This window comes from Theropithecus gelada, chromosome 7a, assembly GCF_003255815.1.
Source record: "Theropithecus gelada isolate Dixy chromosome 7a, Tgel_1.0, whole genome shotgun sequence".
Lineage (NCBI taxonomy): Eukaryota > Metazoa > Chordata > Mammalia > Primates > Cercopithecidae > Theropithecus > Theropithecus gelada.
The window spans coordinates 38,928,908-38,944,324 of NC_037674.1; the positions used below are offsets into that span (position 1 = coordinate 38,928,908).

Below are 15,417 nucleotides of genomic sequence, written 5' to 3' on the forward strand. Positions count from 1 at the left end.
TGTAAAAGCAGCCAGACAGTAATGTAAACAAATGGGCATGGCTGTGTTCCAGTGAAACTTTATTTACAAAACCAGGTGGCTGGCTGGATGTTTTAGGGCTGTAGTTTACTAAACCCCAGGTTACACAATTACATCTTTAAACCAAAAAAAAAATGTAGCTGTGATTTATCTAGGAACTGAGAGTACAGAGTCTGGACAGAGAATGTTGATAGCATAGCCTTCTGTGATCTATGTTGATTTTTAAATGATCTAAATTTGACTTTTTTTTTTTATGAGCTTGGAGCTTTGTCCTCTATCATGTAACATATTGACAGAAAACCACAATTGAAACTTTAAATTCATCAGGAAACCATTTTATCAGAATTATCCAGATGAATTTTCATTAATAGTAAAACCAACACAATTGATCACCAGATGTCAGGCATGATGCCAGGTGCTTTACACATGTTATTTGTCTCCCTTACAATAGTTCTTCAAAGTAGGTATTATTTTTTGTCTCCAGTTTGCAACTGAGAAAGGTTAACTTTTCTAAGGTCGTATAGCTAATAAAGCTGAGATTTTAAACCTGCGTCATTCAGCTTCAAAGTTCAGTCTTTTTTCTACAGTACATTGGCTCTATAAAAGGTATCTTGTTTTAATGCTGCCAAAATCAATTTGTTTAGATTGTCTTCGCAGTTTTACTGACTTAGAAGAACTTGATGAGACAGAGTTATATATGTGCCATAAATGCAAAAAGAAACAAAAGTCCACAAAAAAGTTTTGGATTCAAAAACTACCCAAGGTGAGTGTTGAATTTTGAGTTATGAAGCAATTTCAAGGGAAAAATGCTTGACTGCTAAGACTATGTCTATAACTTTACACTATGTGAACTGTTCTGTATGTCTCTAGGATTTTCAGTAAAAGTTAAACCCTTTACAGAATGAATGCATAAGGTATGCATGGAAGAATGATTGATAGGGCAGCTAAAATGTTATTTACTGAACTGATAGTAGTATCAAACTTTGAAAAGTAACTTAGGTGTTCACAATCTTTGACCTCATCTCTGTCCTCCAGGTGCTATGCTTACATTTGAAAAGATTTCACTGGACAGCATATTTAAGAAATAAAGTTGATACATATGTAGAATTTCCATTGAGAGGCCTAGACATGAAATGCTACTTACTAGAGGTAAGGTGGTTACCTTTTTAGCATGGTGAAAAAATGGCTCTTCAGTAAGATTGTCATCACACGGAGAGGTTAGAGGTCATTGACATACTGATGTCATTGACCACTGCTCCTTCTTCCTTGTTCTGTAGCCTGAGAACAGTGGCCCGGAGAGCTGCCTGTATGACCTCGCCGCTGTGGTGGTGCACCATGGTTCCGGGTGAGTACAACAGCTAGCTTCTGGTGGGTGGGAATACCTGGTGGCCAGCCTAATGACCTGCAGTTTTGTACCACTCTTGATATTTCTCCCTAAAAAATGGATTCAGATAAAGTAGGTGAAATTTCCTTCAGTTTTGCTGTAGAAGAGTACTCTTGAGATGATGTTGTGAAGCCTTAAGGGAAGGTAAATAAAAGTGAAATGGAGAATGGTTCATTTGAACCCAGTATTTAGAACCCAGTCTATTTGTCCACAGACTCCAAAGTTGCTTATTCCTTTACCAATTGAAATTTAAATGGGGCAAGAGGGGAAATTATTTGGAATAACTTACTCCATGTCATCTACTGTAAAGATTCATTTTAAGTCTTATTAAATAACACTAATTTTTTTCCCTAAAAGTTTGTATTAGGGGTCTAACCTGGTTTTTGGTCTGAGAGTTGCTATTCTACCTTCAAACATAAGACTACTATATGTGTGCAAACGACTATCCATGTTGAAAATCCTTTTCCCGCACAGCTGTGAGATCAATAAAGTAACATCTACACTCACATAGTGTTATGAAGGACAAGTCTGATTCTCACTACTTTATAGGCGCCTGGCTTTTTTCCCTTTGGCAGTATGTAGGATCCTCTATCTTTGGACTTAAATATCATCAAATGTATTCCTGCTTGGTAGTTGGTAGGGACACTTTTAGTTTGGTGCCTTCAGCTCATGAAAATGTTTATACTGTAGGTCTGAACCCATTCTTTGTTCTCTGTACCCCCTATTATATGCATAGTGAATTTCCTGGATCTCTCTTCCACATGTCTTAAATACTCTTTAATGATTTCTGTCTCTGTTTCTAAGGACTGCCATGGCCTGCTTTTCCAAATCACCAATTTGGGTTTCATCTGTATCCAAATAAAAGATTAGCTCCTCCATGAAATATTTATATTACATCAATCACATTTTTCTGACAACTTTTTCATAACAGCCTATTCTTGTTTTATGATTGCACTATCTTTTTGAAACTATTAGCACTAATTAAAAAATTTAAAGTTCCCCTAGGTTTTCTGCATTCAATTCCTCAGGGTTGATCACTTTACTTGTTCTTCCTGGTATTTCTTTCCTCTCAAAAATTTGATTTTGTAGGCATGCAAAAGGCTTAAATATTTTTAAAATTTGGTTTTGGTGGTTTATTCTGAATCATAGTAAATGATGAGATGGATCTTTATTGTTTAAATAGGGTTTTGCTGGCAGTTACGAAGGTCTGTTCTACCTGCAGGCCTTCTGTCTTTCTTGGAGGGCTGACTCTAAGGTTCCGTGTTGAGTGGGTGGGTCATGCTGATCGGGGAGAGCCCCGATGACCACGGTGTCAGAGAAGGGTGCCCTTCTTTGTTAAGCTTAGTTTTTTCCTAAGATTCTGATGGGAAAACCTGGTACGTAGTTTTCCATGTTTCCATAGGCCTTGACCTGTGCTCGTTAGGTTGAGAGTTCCTCCTCTGTATTTTCTCCATTAGTCCAGGGCCATCTGCTGTGCATTGTAGCAAACCCTCGATTTCTGGTCAGTCTGGAGGAAGGTAAAAACATGAGTTTAGTAAGCATCTTAAATCAAAAGTCTAGGATGTATTCTTACTAAAATTTAAATCTAACATTATGTAGTTTACAGGTCTTTTTGTGATTTCTGAGGTCCTTTTTTCCTTTGGTCTTTTGCCTTTACAGGGTTGGTTCTGGACATTACACAGCATACGCAACTCACGAAGGCCGCTGGTTCCACTTCAATGACAGTACTGTAACACTGACTGACGAGGAGACTGTGGTGAAGGCAAAGGCCTACATCCTTTTCTACGTGGAACGCCAGGCCAAAGCTGGATCAGATAAACTTTAATACCTCCTCCAAATCATCATTCATCAACCATACCAGAGAAACATTTCCAGTTTTCCACAAATACTTGATCCAAGATTTAATTTCATTATGCACTTTTCAATTTCCTATTTTGGGTTTAGTTTTGTCAATGGTAGTGAGTTACTGAACATGGGCACCAACTAATTTTGTTGTTGTTCTACCAGAAAACCTCAGCAGACGTTTTGATTTGCTGCTTTAGTTGTAATAATTCAATTTTTATATGTAGTTTTAAGAACTTAGTCTTATTTGACTTTTTTATTTTATGTTAATGTTTTCAGTTCTCACTATGAGGCACATTTACATCAATGCTTTTGTTCCTCTCACATGCTGAAAGCAAGATATGTTCCTTATTGTGAAGAGTGACACAACTGCCTGCTGTCTTTTCACAGCTGTAATGGAGATCAGGTTGTCTCTAAATCAAGGATCATGTGTGCACACAACTTGTGGCCCACAAAATTTCACAGTGACTGCTGAGTAATCATTCTTTTTGCCTGTAAAAGATAACAAAGGGCATCATTAAGTAGACCAGGTAATTACTGCTTGTCTCTCAAGGCTGCTGTTTATCAGCACTAACTAAATAAATTTGTTGGTTCGGTTGTACTTGTCCTGCAAATACAAGAATTACTGTCTTTGTTGGTTTTTTGGTTTTGGGGCGTACTTGTTTGCGGGGAGGTAAGATGGGAGTAAAGACCAAATACATGTAATGTTTAAAAAAAAGTTGTGACTCACTGACATGGTATAGGTGTTACAGTGAGGTAAAGCCATGGCGTCTGCCTCCTTTTTGAATCAGTCTCTCATTCCCCCTTAGTTGTAGCACTGGAAGTCACGGCATGTCCATTTTAGACTTACTGCTTGTGTTTGGCACCTGAGTCTGAGGTGTGAGCCTCTGGGATTTACTTGGCTCATCACTTGCACTTCAGTTTATCACTGGGGGTGTGCTTCCACCGGAGGACATTTAGAATCTCTGCTGCTCTGGGTTTTAACACCTCTCACTGGCCTATCCTGAGAGGAGAAGTTGAAAGTATTCTCATTTTGAGTAAGGAGAGTTTTCGTTTTGTTTTTTGGGGGTTTTTTTGGAGACAAGAACCTCGCTCTGTTGCCCAGGCTAGAGTGCAGTGGCATGATCTCAGCTCACTGCACCCTCAGCCTCCCGAGTAGCTGGGATTCCAGGTGCCCACCACTACACCTGGCTATTTTTTTTTTTTTGGATTTTTAGTAAAGACAGGGGTTTACCACGTTGCTAGGATGGTCTCGAACTCCTGACCTCAGGTGATCTGCCCACCTCACCACACCACAACCCAGCCAGTTTTGTTTTTAAAAAATAGATTTAACTCAAATTCAAATTTGGAAACAGAATTCCATTTAAAGAAAGCAGTTGTAGTTTCTACAAGTGTTCTAAGACAGTCCTTTGATTTTTTTTTTTTTTTTTTTGTTGTTGTGGGGGGCGTTGGTAGATGTAGCCTACCAATTCTCCACAAGGAACAAAATGTATCTTGTATTAAGCCAACAAAACTTTCAGACATTTTTTTTTCCTTTTTTTAGATGGAGTCTTACTCTGTCCCTCAGGTTGGAGCACAGTGGCATGATCACAGCTCACTGTAGCCTCAACCTCCCAGGCTGAAGCTATCGTCCCACTTTAGCCTCGAAGTAGCTGGCACCACCACACCCAGCTAATTTTTAATATTTTTACTGGAGATGGGGTTTCACCATGTTGCCCAGGCTGGTCTTGCACTCCTGGGCTCAAGTGATCCACCCGCCTTGGCTTCCCAAGGTGCTGGGATTACAGGCATGAGCCACCACACCCAGCCTGTTTTATTAAAAACATCTTGATCATTTTTTAAGTTTATGAATGTAAGAACAGTCTGATGGCTTTCCCTCAGGTTGGGTATCTGAAGTTGTGGGATCAGATGTAGCTCCATTTCCATTTTAATATTAACTGGATAAATCCCACATCTTCCCAGAACACATCTGCTAAACACTTTAAGATGACAAGGAGCAAATTGCAATTATGTGTAAACTTATATCATCCAGTACAATGGCCCCTAGCCACATGTGATTGAAATTGAAATTAGAAACTCAGTGCCTTCAGTCACACTAGCCACATTTCAAGTGCTCAGCACCCGCAGACAGCGTAGGACAGTGCTGCTCTAAATTTTCACTCCAAAGAATAAAGCTTTGCCATCATGTTTAGGTCTTACAACTTGGAGTCCTAAAAGATAATAGGGAAATGTGTGCTTAAGTTAATTTACAGTGCTAAATTACATTAGGTTAAACTGTATGAAACTCTGCTATTTGACAAGTTCTGATCTACAAAAATGACAGCTCCAACCTGATCTGATGTATCACACATTAACACCACATCTAATTGAACCTAAAATGTGAGTGTCTCCTGTGATCGTGCGAAGTATCTCCTATGAATCCGGGCTCTTTTGCTTAGAAGGTAGACAGCTGAAACCTCTAGCATTGATCCTTCCATCTTCAGTCTCTGAATGGGCAGCTGTTGAACAGTAAGGGCCTGGGCAGAGTTGATGGTGAAAAAAAGCTGTATTTTTATACCAAATGGAACTTTAGCAACATTGGACTACTTTGTCGGGCAGAGTGGTCTTCAGACAGGTGATGCTGTTGGCTTAAGAGATGAACACGTCTTCTCTCTGAATTTGTTTTTATTGGTTGGTTTTACTTGAACAGAAACGTTTGAATGGTATGAAGATTCTTTAGAAAAGTGATTGGATCCATTTGAATTGTGCACTTGAACACCAGTGATGTAAATGTGCCTATTGTATTTTAATTTTTAACTGTGTAGCCTTACCACACCTATTTTGAAAGCTGATCTTTTGTGCTCTTCAGGGCTTTTCCCGTGTGCCATGTTGTCTCCAGCAATATATGTGGCTTCTCGCTCAGAGCTTCTGCTGAGGCAGGGCCTCGCACTGAGTCACATGGCTCCTTGGAACAAGAAAACTTTCTCAGAAGTCCTCCCACACAGGTGGGTGATAGAAACAGTTTGTGGCAACACAAATCTCTCTCCATGGTGGAGAAACCTTTGCTTATCCACTGTATTCTACTCAGTGTATAGTGATGACAAATATGCTAGAATTAAACCAGTCAAGTATACTGGCCCAGAGTGAGTGTTAAATGTGTATCTCACCTGTGGAACCTACTCAGCAGCTTGGTTTCTGGGGTTGGGGACATATTTATTTCTTAAAGCCAAACCTCTCCTTCATTGGTTTAGTGTACATAAGTCTATTTAGATACACTTATCCCACTTTAATCTCCACCAGCCCCTAAACTCTCTCCTGTACCCTCTGTTGCTGAAGTGGCCTCTTCACTTGGGCCCTGGAAAAGCCCACGGAAAAAGTCTGTTCCTGCAGCCAAGGCCTGGGTCCCAGGTGACTAGGAGTAGCCATAGGCAGGCGAGGAAAAAGTGGGCATGTGGTGTCGTCTGTAGTCCAAGGTCTCTGCGTCTCGTCAGTGGGTGCAATGCCTTCCCCCTCAGGTGTGAGCGTGATGGACTCTAGACTGCCTTCCATGAGCGTTGGTCATGCTGTGATGTCATCATTTTCCATTAAAACCCAGTGTGTATGATGCCAAGAAGATTAATTGTGCAAGTGACTGATTCATTTAAATTGTAATCACATCCCTTTTCTGCTTCACCAACCTGAACTGTTTTAAAAAGTATCATTAAAAGTCTGTTCTCTTTCCTTTTGACTTATTTCTGAACACCTTTTTTCAGTGGAGCCACATAAATGATGATGTCCTTACTCAACTTGTGGGCCTCCTCAGTCAACAGGTAGGAAGATCTTACAGAATCCCCACGATTTGGAGCTGCTGTACCTGGAACAGGATGAAGTGACCTGTACGGGCAAAGTGATGGCCGGGAGATTAGTGCCTGCAGTCAGGTGCCTGAGGTCCCACTCACCCTTGCTCAGTGAAATCACCTCAGTCTCTTGTGACTACTGATCTTACAAAAATGAGGCCCCTTCCCTCCCCTTTAGAGCTAGACTGTACCCTGAGGCATGAGTTTTGGGGTTCTGAGCAAAGGATATTGGTCATCTTTTAAGGTAAAACAGGCAAATAACTGTTAAATAAACATCCTGCTTACAGTTAAGTTCCTGTAGACTACCTCTCTGCCCCCATGCCTCCTGCAGACAGAACCCTGTTTTGACATTCGTCCTTTGCCTGTTCTTGTCAGTCTTCTAAAATTGAAGACACAGGTCCCTGCAGTTCAAACTGTTATGCATCCTTATTCCATGGGGCACATTCTCTTTTGGCAGCTGTGCTGGTCAGAGGCTGCGTGGTTGCTGTCACTGCTGCCAAACCGCCTAGCTCTGGACAAGGCCAAAGGGGCAGAGCTTCGTCACCTCCTCTGGCTGTGCCTCAGACCCTCTGCAGCATGCAGGAGCATGTTCCCCCCGGCTCTGGTAGTCCAGGATGCTTCCTGCAGCCTACCTGGAGCGGCAGCAGAGAGGCGAGGCTCTAAATGTGCTCCCTGCCAATCTCTTGCCATTCCAGCAGGGCTGCAGTAGTGCAACGTGGAAGCCAGGCTGAAGCAGTGGCTCTTACTCAGTGGAAGGCACAAGTACCGCTCTGGCCTTGCAAGAAGTGGAAAGAACCACCTATTCCTAAGGGTCAACCCTCTGAAAAGCATTGGTTTGCGGAGGATTGGGGAGGGAAAGTGAAGATAATGCAGCTTTCTAATAACACCACCTGTGGCACTGCAGCATCCATTTTAAGTGGGGAAGTACACCTAGACAGAGCCTAAACTAGGGTGTCAGCTGTGATTGAGAACCACATGGATGAGCTTGAAATAGCAGCAGTAGCTGGCTCCCCTTCCTTGGGAAATGCTTCCTTTTGACTGTTCCTTGGTTTGTTTTTAAGAGAACCCCCGCTCCCCTCTGCACTTCATCTTGGCACGGTGGAGTAATGGAGGCACAGGGGCACCAGCTGAGGCTGGCTTCTCAGGAAAGCCACTGACAATGGCTACTTTCTTCTTTGCTTGACTGCCTTCTGCCTTTAAAGGCAAAGCTGCACCAGCCCTGACCAAACCTTAGTTCCAGAAGTGGGTTCAGCATAGGCTGCTTCATTTGTGTCTATGGGAAAACAAAAGGATTCCCATTCCCTCTTGTTCCAAATGGGAGAACAAGCAAAAGTAACCACTGAGGTGGTAGTCCCTGGGCTGGCAGAGGAAAAACCGTTCTCTTCTCACTATTGCCTAGGCAGAACGTGGCCTGTACAGCTGCACCATATCAGCATCCCCCAAGCAAACCAAAAAACGCCTGGGATTCAAAGAAGGGAGTTAAGTTCGGGTCCTGGGTTTGGGAGTGAAGCAGCATGAGGAAACGGGTCTGCCATATCGTGAGGCCTCGGGTACTCAGGAAGGACAGTACCTCCAGGCAACCTGGCCTAGAGCTGAGTCAGAGAGCGCAGGGGTGGCCCCACTGGCTTCTCCAAGAGGGAACAGAGGGCACTCAGAGCGGATGGTGTGTGGTCAACTTAAAGGCAAAGATGGACTAAAATACTAAAATTGTTTCAAGCAGTTTCACATTAAGAGCTACCTCATCCATCCTGACATTTTGGGAAATACAGGTTATACACACATAGTAGAAGGCCTTACCAGTGAGAAAATGTAAAGCCAAGTAAATTTAAATTTAAAACACACACTCAGTACTGCTTGACCAAAACTACACAATCAACCACAAAACACCAATAAAACACAGACACACAACTTTGGAAAGAAGCTACTTCAGTAAAATCTTTTATGAAACAACTCAGGGTAAAAATCTAGCTGTTGGGGAGGCCAGGAAAATCCCCCTGCCTAGTGGCAGGCAACAGGACTTGAAGGCCAATCAGCCTCGCCTGGAGACAATTACCGTATGGCACAAAACCACAGGAATGAGGCAGCAGCCATGTACTCTGCTCACAACTCACAGCTGTCACCCTTAGCTCTTCACACACAGGTTTCTTCCTAGTAAGGGTGGAGCAAAAGATTCCACACTGATGTACTAGAAAATCAACACAGTTAACATTTACAGTTAGACTCCTTCCCCGTGAGTAGAGACTGCAAAGCCAGACGGAGCTGGCCGGGCCACCGCCACTGCCACCGCCAATGAAAACGCCTTGGGAAAAGCCAAAAGTGCTTGCCGCTAAACACCATTGTCAGCTAAAGGGAAAAAAAATCCCTTTTAAGGAAAGTAACTTCAATAGGCTCCTTTTCTGCCAGGACCTCCAATCCCTCTGAACAGAAGCCGAACCACAGACTGCCGCACGTATGTCTGGGTCCTGGCTTTTCTTCCCTCACCCCTCCGCAGAGCTGCAGCACCAGTTGTTAGCCAAAAATAAACACCATTCCTCAACCATATATGTCCACCGGCCCAGAGCCGGGGAGGAGGAGAGCAGGCAGGTCAGCCCGTCCCCTGGCTGCAGCTGCACTCACATGTGGCCACTGCTCACCATGCACATAACCCAGCTCAACCGGGAGTGCCTGCTGCACCTCTTCTCCTTCCTAGACAAGGACAGCAGGAAGAGCCTCGCCAGGACCTGCTCCCAGCTCCACGACGTGTTTGAGGACCCCGCACTGTGGTCCCTGCTGCACTTCCGTTCCCTCACTGAACTCCAGAAGGACAATTTCCTCCTGGGCCCGGCCCTCCGCAGCCTCTCCATCTGTTGGCACTCCAGCCGCGTGCAGGTGTGCAGCATCGAGGACTGGCTCAAGAGTGCCTTCCAGAGAAGCATCTGCAGCCGGCACGAGAGCCTGGTCAATGATTTCCTCCTCCAGGTGTGCGACAGGTAGGCCACCTTGCCTCCTGAGCAGTGCTGGCCCCGCTAGCTCTGGCTTCCCTCTTGGGGGGCAGGGAAGAGCAAATTACAAGACCAAGATGGCTCCACCTTCGGGGTGCCTCAGACTAGGCAGGCCCAAGGCAGACATCCAGACCTGCCCAAAGCATGGTCCCCAGGAGATGATAAAATCAAGAGGGAAACAATTGCTAATCCTCCTCTTAGCCTTACAGGTCCTGGAGCTGCTTCATGCAAACACCAAGAAGTGGGGCCTCCATACTGGTAGTCATTAAGTGCTGGGTGGGTCCAGCTGGGCCTGGATTTTCAAGGTCAGGCTCTGGGAAAAGGCTTCCAGATGCAGCAATCAGCTCACCCCTCCCTTAGGCCTAGCAAGCAGCCCCCGAGGCCTGGGAAACGATGCGGAGGGGAGAGGTGGGGGAGCCAGGGTGCTGGGGTCAGCTAAGCCAAACCAGACTCCAGGAGTAGATGAATTACTGAGTTACACAGTACCCCTAAGGAGGGTGACTTAGCCTAATTTCTCAAATTAGCAAACTGATGCTCCACGAGGTAGTGTGATTTGCCCACAGTCTAGGGTTGCCAGGTTTTAGCAAATATATAGGCTGCCCAGTTAAATAGGAATTTCAGATAAACAGTGAATAATATTTTAGTATAAGTACATCCCAAGTACATCTTGTGTTTATCTGCTAACCCCACCCCAGACACAGACATAGACGCTGAACCACTAGGCCAGGCTCCCTCCACGGCCCCAGCCTCATGGGTATAGTGACCCAGGCAAGAACACGGAGCTACTCAACCAGCCTCTCACTGAGCCTCTGCCAGTCCTGTGCTGCCTTTGAGGAATAACACCCCCTTGATCACTTAGCAAACTGGGCCTGCTGCTCATGGAAAACTAGGCTCAGCCAGTTTACTGCCACCCAAGTTCATAGTTGCTATTTGCTGGCAGCACTACAGGAGTGGAAGGAAACAGCGTCGTGACCCCATCTTTCTTTTGAGCTGGGAGAAAACAGAAGATGGACTTGGGGCTGGGCCCTGACTGGACAAGGCCATTTTCATGGGCTTAACAAGGCCCAAGAATCAGACTAGAGAGTGATATGGCGAGGGGCGGGGCGGCGGGGGCGGCGGCGGAGCAGGGTGCGAATGGCAGAACATGTCCTGAAATTGTTCCATTCTTACTGTAAGAGAACCGAGCTTAATGCTCCAAACCTGCAGGTGTGAAGTGGACCTCCCAGGCCACTGTACTGATCAAGCAAGGGGCCCTGCTGTCACATAAAAAGCAAAAGGCTTTGCTGTCAGGGCTCTGCTGGGTCACCCAGTTCGTCCAACCATGTGATCCCAAGCTCAAATATTTAAACTCTTGCAACCTCATTTCTCCTTCTGTAAAATGTGCTAAATTTTTCTTATCCGATAAGAGAATGACACAGTGGCACCTGGCACATAGTAGGTACGGATGAACGTCTACCGAATCTGGTTCTTCTGGCACTCGGCTCAGGTCGGGAGGAATGGCTGAGGATGGCTGGGCAGGGAGACAGTCCGCTCTTTGTTTTTTCCCTGTATCAGAATTATTCCAAAGATTCTTAGAGGAAAAGATCACCCAACACCTTTGAGGTTTAAACAGCTAATCCTTACAACCACCTTGAAGGTAACAATTCCTCCCACTTGACAAATGAGAAAGTGGCGCTCAGCAAGGTTCAGACATCTGTCCTGGGTTTGACAGCAAGTAAGTCACCAGCCAGTCACTTGAGCTCTCTGGGCCAGTTTCTTCACTTACAAAACTAGGGGTGCAGAGGTTGACGGGGTGACTAACGAAGGCGCATGAACCTGAAGGAGGCCTGGGCTCGGTGTGACACCTAGCTGCGCCCAGCATATTTTAGTGCCTTACTTCCCACCCCAGGCACAAAGGAGCTGAGCTGGCCCAGCCAGGGGCAGTCACGGAGCTGCAGGGGGTGCTGACGGGGAAAGGGAAACGCTTCCCCAGTCCAGACTCTAGCTCCCTCTGGCTGCGCGGAGCCAAGGCCCCGGCCCATTAGTCGGTCCTTCTGGACTGGAAGCAGGCTGGTCCCGTTTGTTTCCAGGGAAAGCGGGTTATGACTGCCTGTGGAAGGCCCCGTTGCAGGCTCCTCCCAACCCCAGTGGTAGACATTATTCCCCCATGCAGAGCAAACGAAGGCTCTCTGAGAGACTGACACGGCGATAAGCCAAGTCTAACTTGGCTCAAGATCTTTTTTTTTGTTGGGAGGGGCTGGTGAGGCTGCAGCAGAGAGTTCCCCCAAGCTTTCTGGGCAAGCACACCTGGGTGGGTGTCCCTGATTGTACCTGCTCAGGGCCGGCGTCTAGCTGCCTCCAATCCCTGCCCTTTTCCAGGCTGGTGGCCCAGGGGATGCAGAAACAGCTCTAGTCAACTAAGCTGAACCCGGACTCAATGCTGACGCGTGCCCCCACCGCCTCGAGGGTTGGGATGGGCCTGTCACTAAGCCACCTCCAAGGAAACAAATCCCTCTTCCCACTCACGTCCCGCCGGGACATTCAGGGGCCTCAGGCTTGAAGCTAGACTGGAGCAGTCAGTCGCCACGCACCGCTCCCCTGCGAGGCAACACATCCAGAGTGAAACAAAGAGACAAGGGCTGTGGCTCCCAGAACCGGCATTCCCTCTGTCCACAGCCGCCCCAGAACTCTGCTGGGCCGGGGTCAGGGCTTCCCACTAGGGCTCCCGAGGCTACGAGCCAAGAACCCACGCAAATGAAGGTACGGTGGGGTGCAGGGGCAGAAAGAACAGGGAAAATGGGTCGGCCAGAAAGTCGACGTGGAACCCTGCCGTGTCATCGCAGTCAAGTGTCTTCACCTCGCAGGGCCCGAGTCCTCCTCGGTAAATGAGTCCACCCAGTCCCCGGGGCGGTTGGGTGGCTTTAACAAGCCAGTGAGCCCCGGGTCACCGCACTCTCCTCACAGGTGCCCCAACCTGGCGTCTGTCACGCTGTCGGGCTGCGGCCACGTCACCGACGACTGCCTGGCCCGCCTGCTGCGCTGCTGCCCACGCCTGCGCGCACTGCGCCTGGAGAACTGCGCGCGCGTCACCAACCGCACGCTGGCGGCCGTGGCGGCGGACGGGCGCGCGCTGCAGACACTGCACGTGGACTTCTGCCGCAACGTGAGCGCGGCCGGCCTGCGCCACCTGCGCGCCGCGTGCCCGCGCCTAGCCCTGCGGGCAGAGCACAGCGCCGCCATGCTGCCCGACCAGCCCCCGCGCCCGCGCGCGCCTGCCACGGCCCTCGGCAAGCTTCTGCCGCGCTAGACACCGCCCCGCTGCGGCCCCCGGGGAAGGAGCGCAGCCTCAGACCGTCCTGGCTGCGAACCCAGCTCTTCCACCTTGCAGACCACCACCGCATCTTCTGAGCCTCATTTTCCCTGTCTGCACAGTGGGAATAAGAAAGCCTACCTCACGTTAAGATTTTATACATAGGATAAACCCAAGATTAAATGGATGTTTGGAAAACACTCGGCTGGTTCTCACTCAACACCACCTCCTTTCCCCTCTTGCTTACGCCCCAAGCTTTCTGCTGTGCGCTCCCCACGGCGGCGGGAGGCGCCTGCACCTTCCTCGGGGACTCCGATCGCCGTTGAATCGAAGTCACCTCGGTGGGGAGGACCTGACCACTCGGAGTTCGCGGGCTTGCGCGCAGGGATGACTGGGGCCAGGACTGCCGCGCGCAGGGGTCTGGAGAGCCTCCGGGCGGAGCGACCCCGCGAGACTCGGTCGGCTCCCGGAGTGCCCTGGGGACCGCCGTCTCCAGGGCCCCCGGTAGTGATCTCGGTAAAGCAGGAGGAGGGGAAGCAGGGGCAGAAAGAGCCACCGAGCCGCTCCTCTTTGAGGTTTTGCCCGCACGCGCGGCTGCCTGCCCACCTTTCTTGGGGCGGATGCGCTCCCGGAGTGACCGCACTCGCGATTGTAGAAAATTCGCTCCCAATTGTTGAATGCTTACATAAACTGCATAGTTATCCATATTTTCTACTGTTCTCATATCATAAGAGAAAAATAAATGATTTGGAAGAAAAAAAAAAGCCTCAAACATTTAAAAGCAAAATCAGCAGCCCTGGCTAAGCTTTTGATAATGGGACTATTATAAGCTGATGACAAGCTAGATTTTTCACCTGTTGGATTTGCTGGACGTGAACACAAGCCTGGGCTTCCAATTTCAATTTCAGGGCTGTAGTCACTGATGTGTCACATTTAGTGAAGGCTCTCGGCCCCTCCGCAGCCGCCTGGTCCTGGGTCACTGGGGAGGATTCTGGGTGGGTGGAAGAGGCGAGGAGCACTATGGGCGCTGCTCACACTCCGGCTCCACCCAGCGCCAGCTGCGATAAAGCCCTTCACCCATCCAAGGCCAGGTGTTTCTTTGTGTGAAAGAGGAGCTTGATCCCTGCTCACAGGTTCCTGAATTCATTGCTTAAATAGGGAAACAGCAAGGAAAAAGACAACTTCTGTTCTCATGAAGCTTACCTTCTAGTGGGGGAAGAGACAACAGGTAACTGGTATATACGAAGGTAGAAAGGGCCGGATGCGGTTGCTCAAGCCTGTAATCCCAGCACTTTGGGAGGCCGAGACGGGAGGATCACGAAGTCAGGAGATTGAGACCATCCTGGTTAACACGGTGAAACCCCGTCTCTACTAAAAAAAATGCAAAAAATTAGCCGGGCGTGGTGGCGGGCGCCCGTAGTCCTAGCTACTCGGGAGGCTGAGGCGGGAGAATGGAGTGAACCCGGGAGGCAGAGCTTGCAGTGAGCCGAGATCGCGCCACTGCACTCCAGCCTGGGCGACACAGTGAGACTCCCTCTCAAAAAAAAAGAAAAAAAAAAAAAGAAGGTAGAAAGTATTTGGAAAAAAGTGCAGGCTGTAACAAAGGCTATTAGGGATTGCTGGCAAGAGATTGGGGGGTGGAGTGAAGCCTCTGAGAAAGGGTTGACCAATGTAAGCCTCACTGAGAAGATGACATTTAAAGGTATGAAGTGAGCCAGGGGGCCAAGACACTCCTAGCAGAGGAACAGTCAGTGCAGAGGCCGCGGACTACAGGCACGGCTCATGTGTTAGGGGAACAGCAAGGAGGTCAGAGTGGCTGGTGCAGAGTGAACGAGCAGGGAAGCTGAGTAGCAGATATCAGAGAAGCAATGTAGCCCGCAGCTTAACTTCATGCATTTTAAACCTTTTTTTCCCCATTCTCTTGGGTTTCAAAATGTAACCTTGAGGCAACTCAAAAGCCTTTCTCCTTAGCCTTAAAATCGACTCCACATCCCTCCCCTTTCTCACTGTATATGCTCCCTTTTCATTTATCTAACTGTATGCTACTATTTAATTGTGTGATGTCTTAGAAGTTTCAGGGGCTAGTCT

General features: G+C 47.5%; 3 protein-coding genes and 1 long non-coding RNA gene across 7 annotated transcripts in view; 3 read left to right on the top strand and 1 right to left on the bottom strand.

Moving 5' to 3' along the window:
- Positions 1 to 3,866, top strand: part of USP3 (ubiquitin specific peptidase 3) — a 94,914-nt gene extending 91,048 nt beyond the window's left edge. For all 4 annotated transcript variants that reach the window (XM_025389547.1, XM_025389548.1, XM_025389549.1 and 1 more), the window contains 4 exons: positions 663 to 781; positions 1,054 to 1,167; positions 1,296 to 1,363; positions 3,062 to 3,866. In XM_025389547.1, the coding sequence (XP_025245332.1) occupies positions 663 to 781; positions 1,054 to 1,167; positions 1,296 to 1,363; positions 3,062 to 3,227 (467 nt within the window). In that variant the 3' untranslated portion in view covers positions 3,228 to 3,866. The remainder of the gene's footprint in view (positions 1 to 662; positions 782 to 1,053; positions 1,168 to 1,295; positions 1,364 to 3,061) is intronic.
- Positions 45 to 13,114, bottom strand: LOC112627382. The gene is made up of 3 exons (XR_003120170.1): positions 12,877 to 13,114; positions 7,005 to 7,096; positions 45 to 1,452 (listed from the first exon to the last, which is right to left on the bottom strand). It is a non-coding gene; the product is annotated as an uncharacterized LOC112627382 (long non-coding RNA).
- Positions 9,643 to 14,054, top strand: LOC112627380 (F-box and leucine-rich protein 22). The gene is made up of 2 exons (XM_025389551.1): positions 9,643 to 10,028; positions 12,984 to 14,054. The coding sequence occupies exons 1-2, from the start codon at positions 9,676 to 9,678 to the stop codon at positions 13,324 to 13,326; spliced, it is 696 nt and encodes a 231-aa protein (XP_025245336.1). The 5' UTR covers positions 9,643 to 9,675; the 3' UTR covers positions 13,327 to 14,054.
- Positions 13,509 to 14,310, top strand: LOC112627381 (F-box and leucine-rich protein 22-like). Its single transcript, XM_025389552.1, has one exon. It carries the CDS (start codon positions 13,516 to 13,518, stop codon positions 14,131 to 14,133), a length of 618 nt encoding a protein of 205 aa, XP_025245337.1. The 5' UTR covers positions 13,509 to 13,515; the 3' UTR covers positions 14,134 to 14,310.
- The last annotated feature ends 1,107 nt before the right edge of the window (positions 14,311 to 15,417 follow it).

Coding starts and splice junctions, on each gene's coding strand:
- LOC112627380 (XM_025389551.1), top strand. CDS start 9,676: ATGTGGCCACTGCTCACCATGCACATAACCCAGCTCAACCGGGAGTGC. Junction 10,029..12,983: donor CTCCTCCAGGTGTGCGACAG/GTAGGCCACCTT, acceptor CTCTCCTCACAG/GTGCCCCAACCTGGCGTCTG.
- LOC112627381 (XM_025389552.1), top strand. CDS start 13,516: ATGTTTGGAAAACACTCGGCTGGTTCTCACTCAACACCACCTCCTTTC.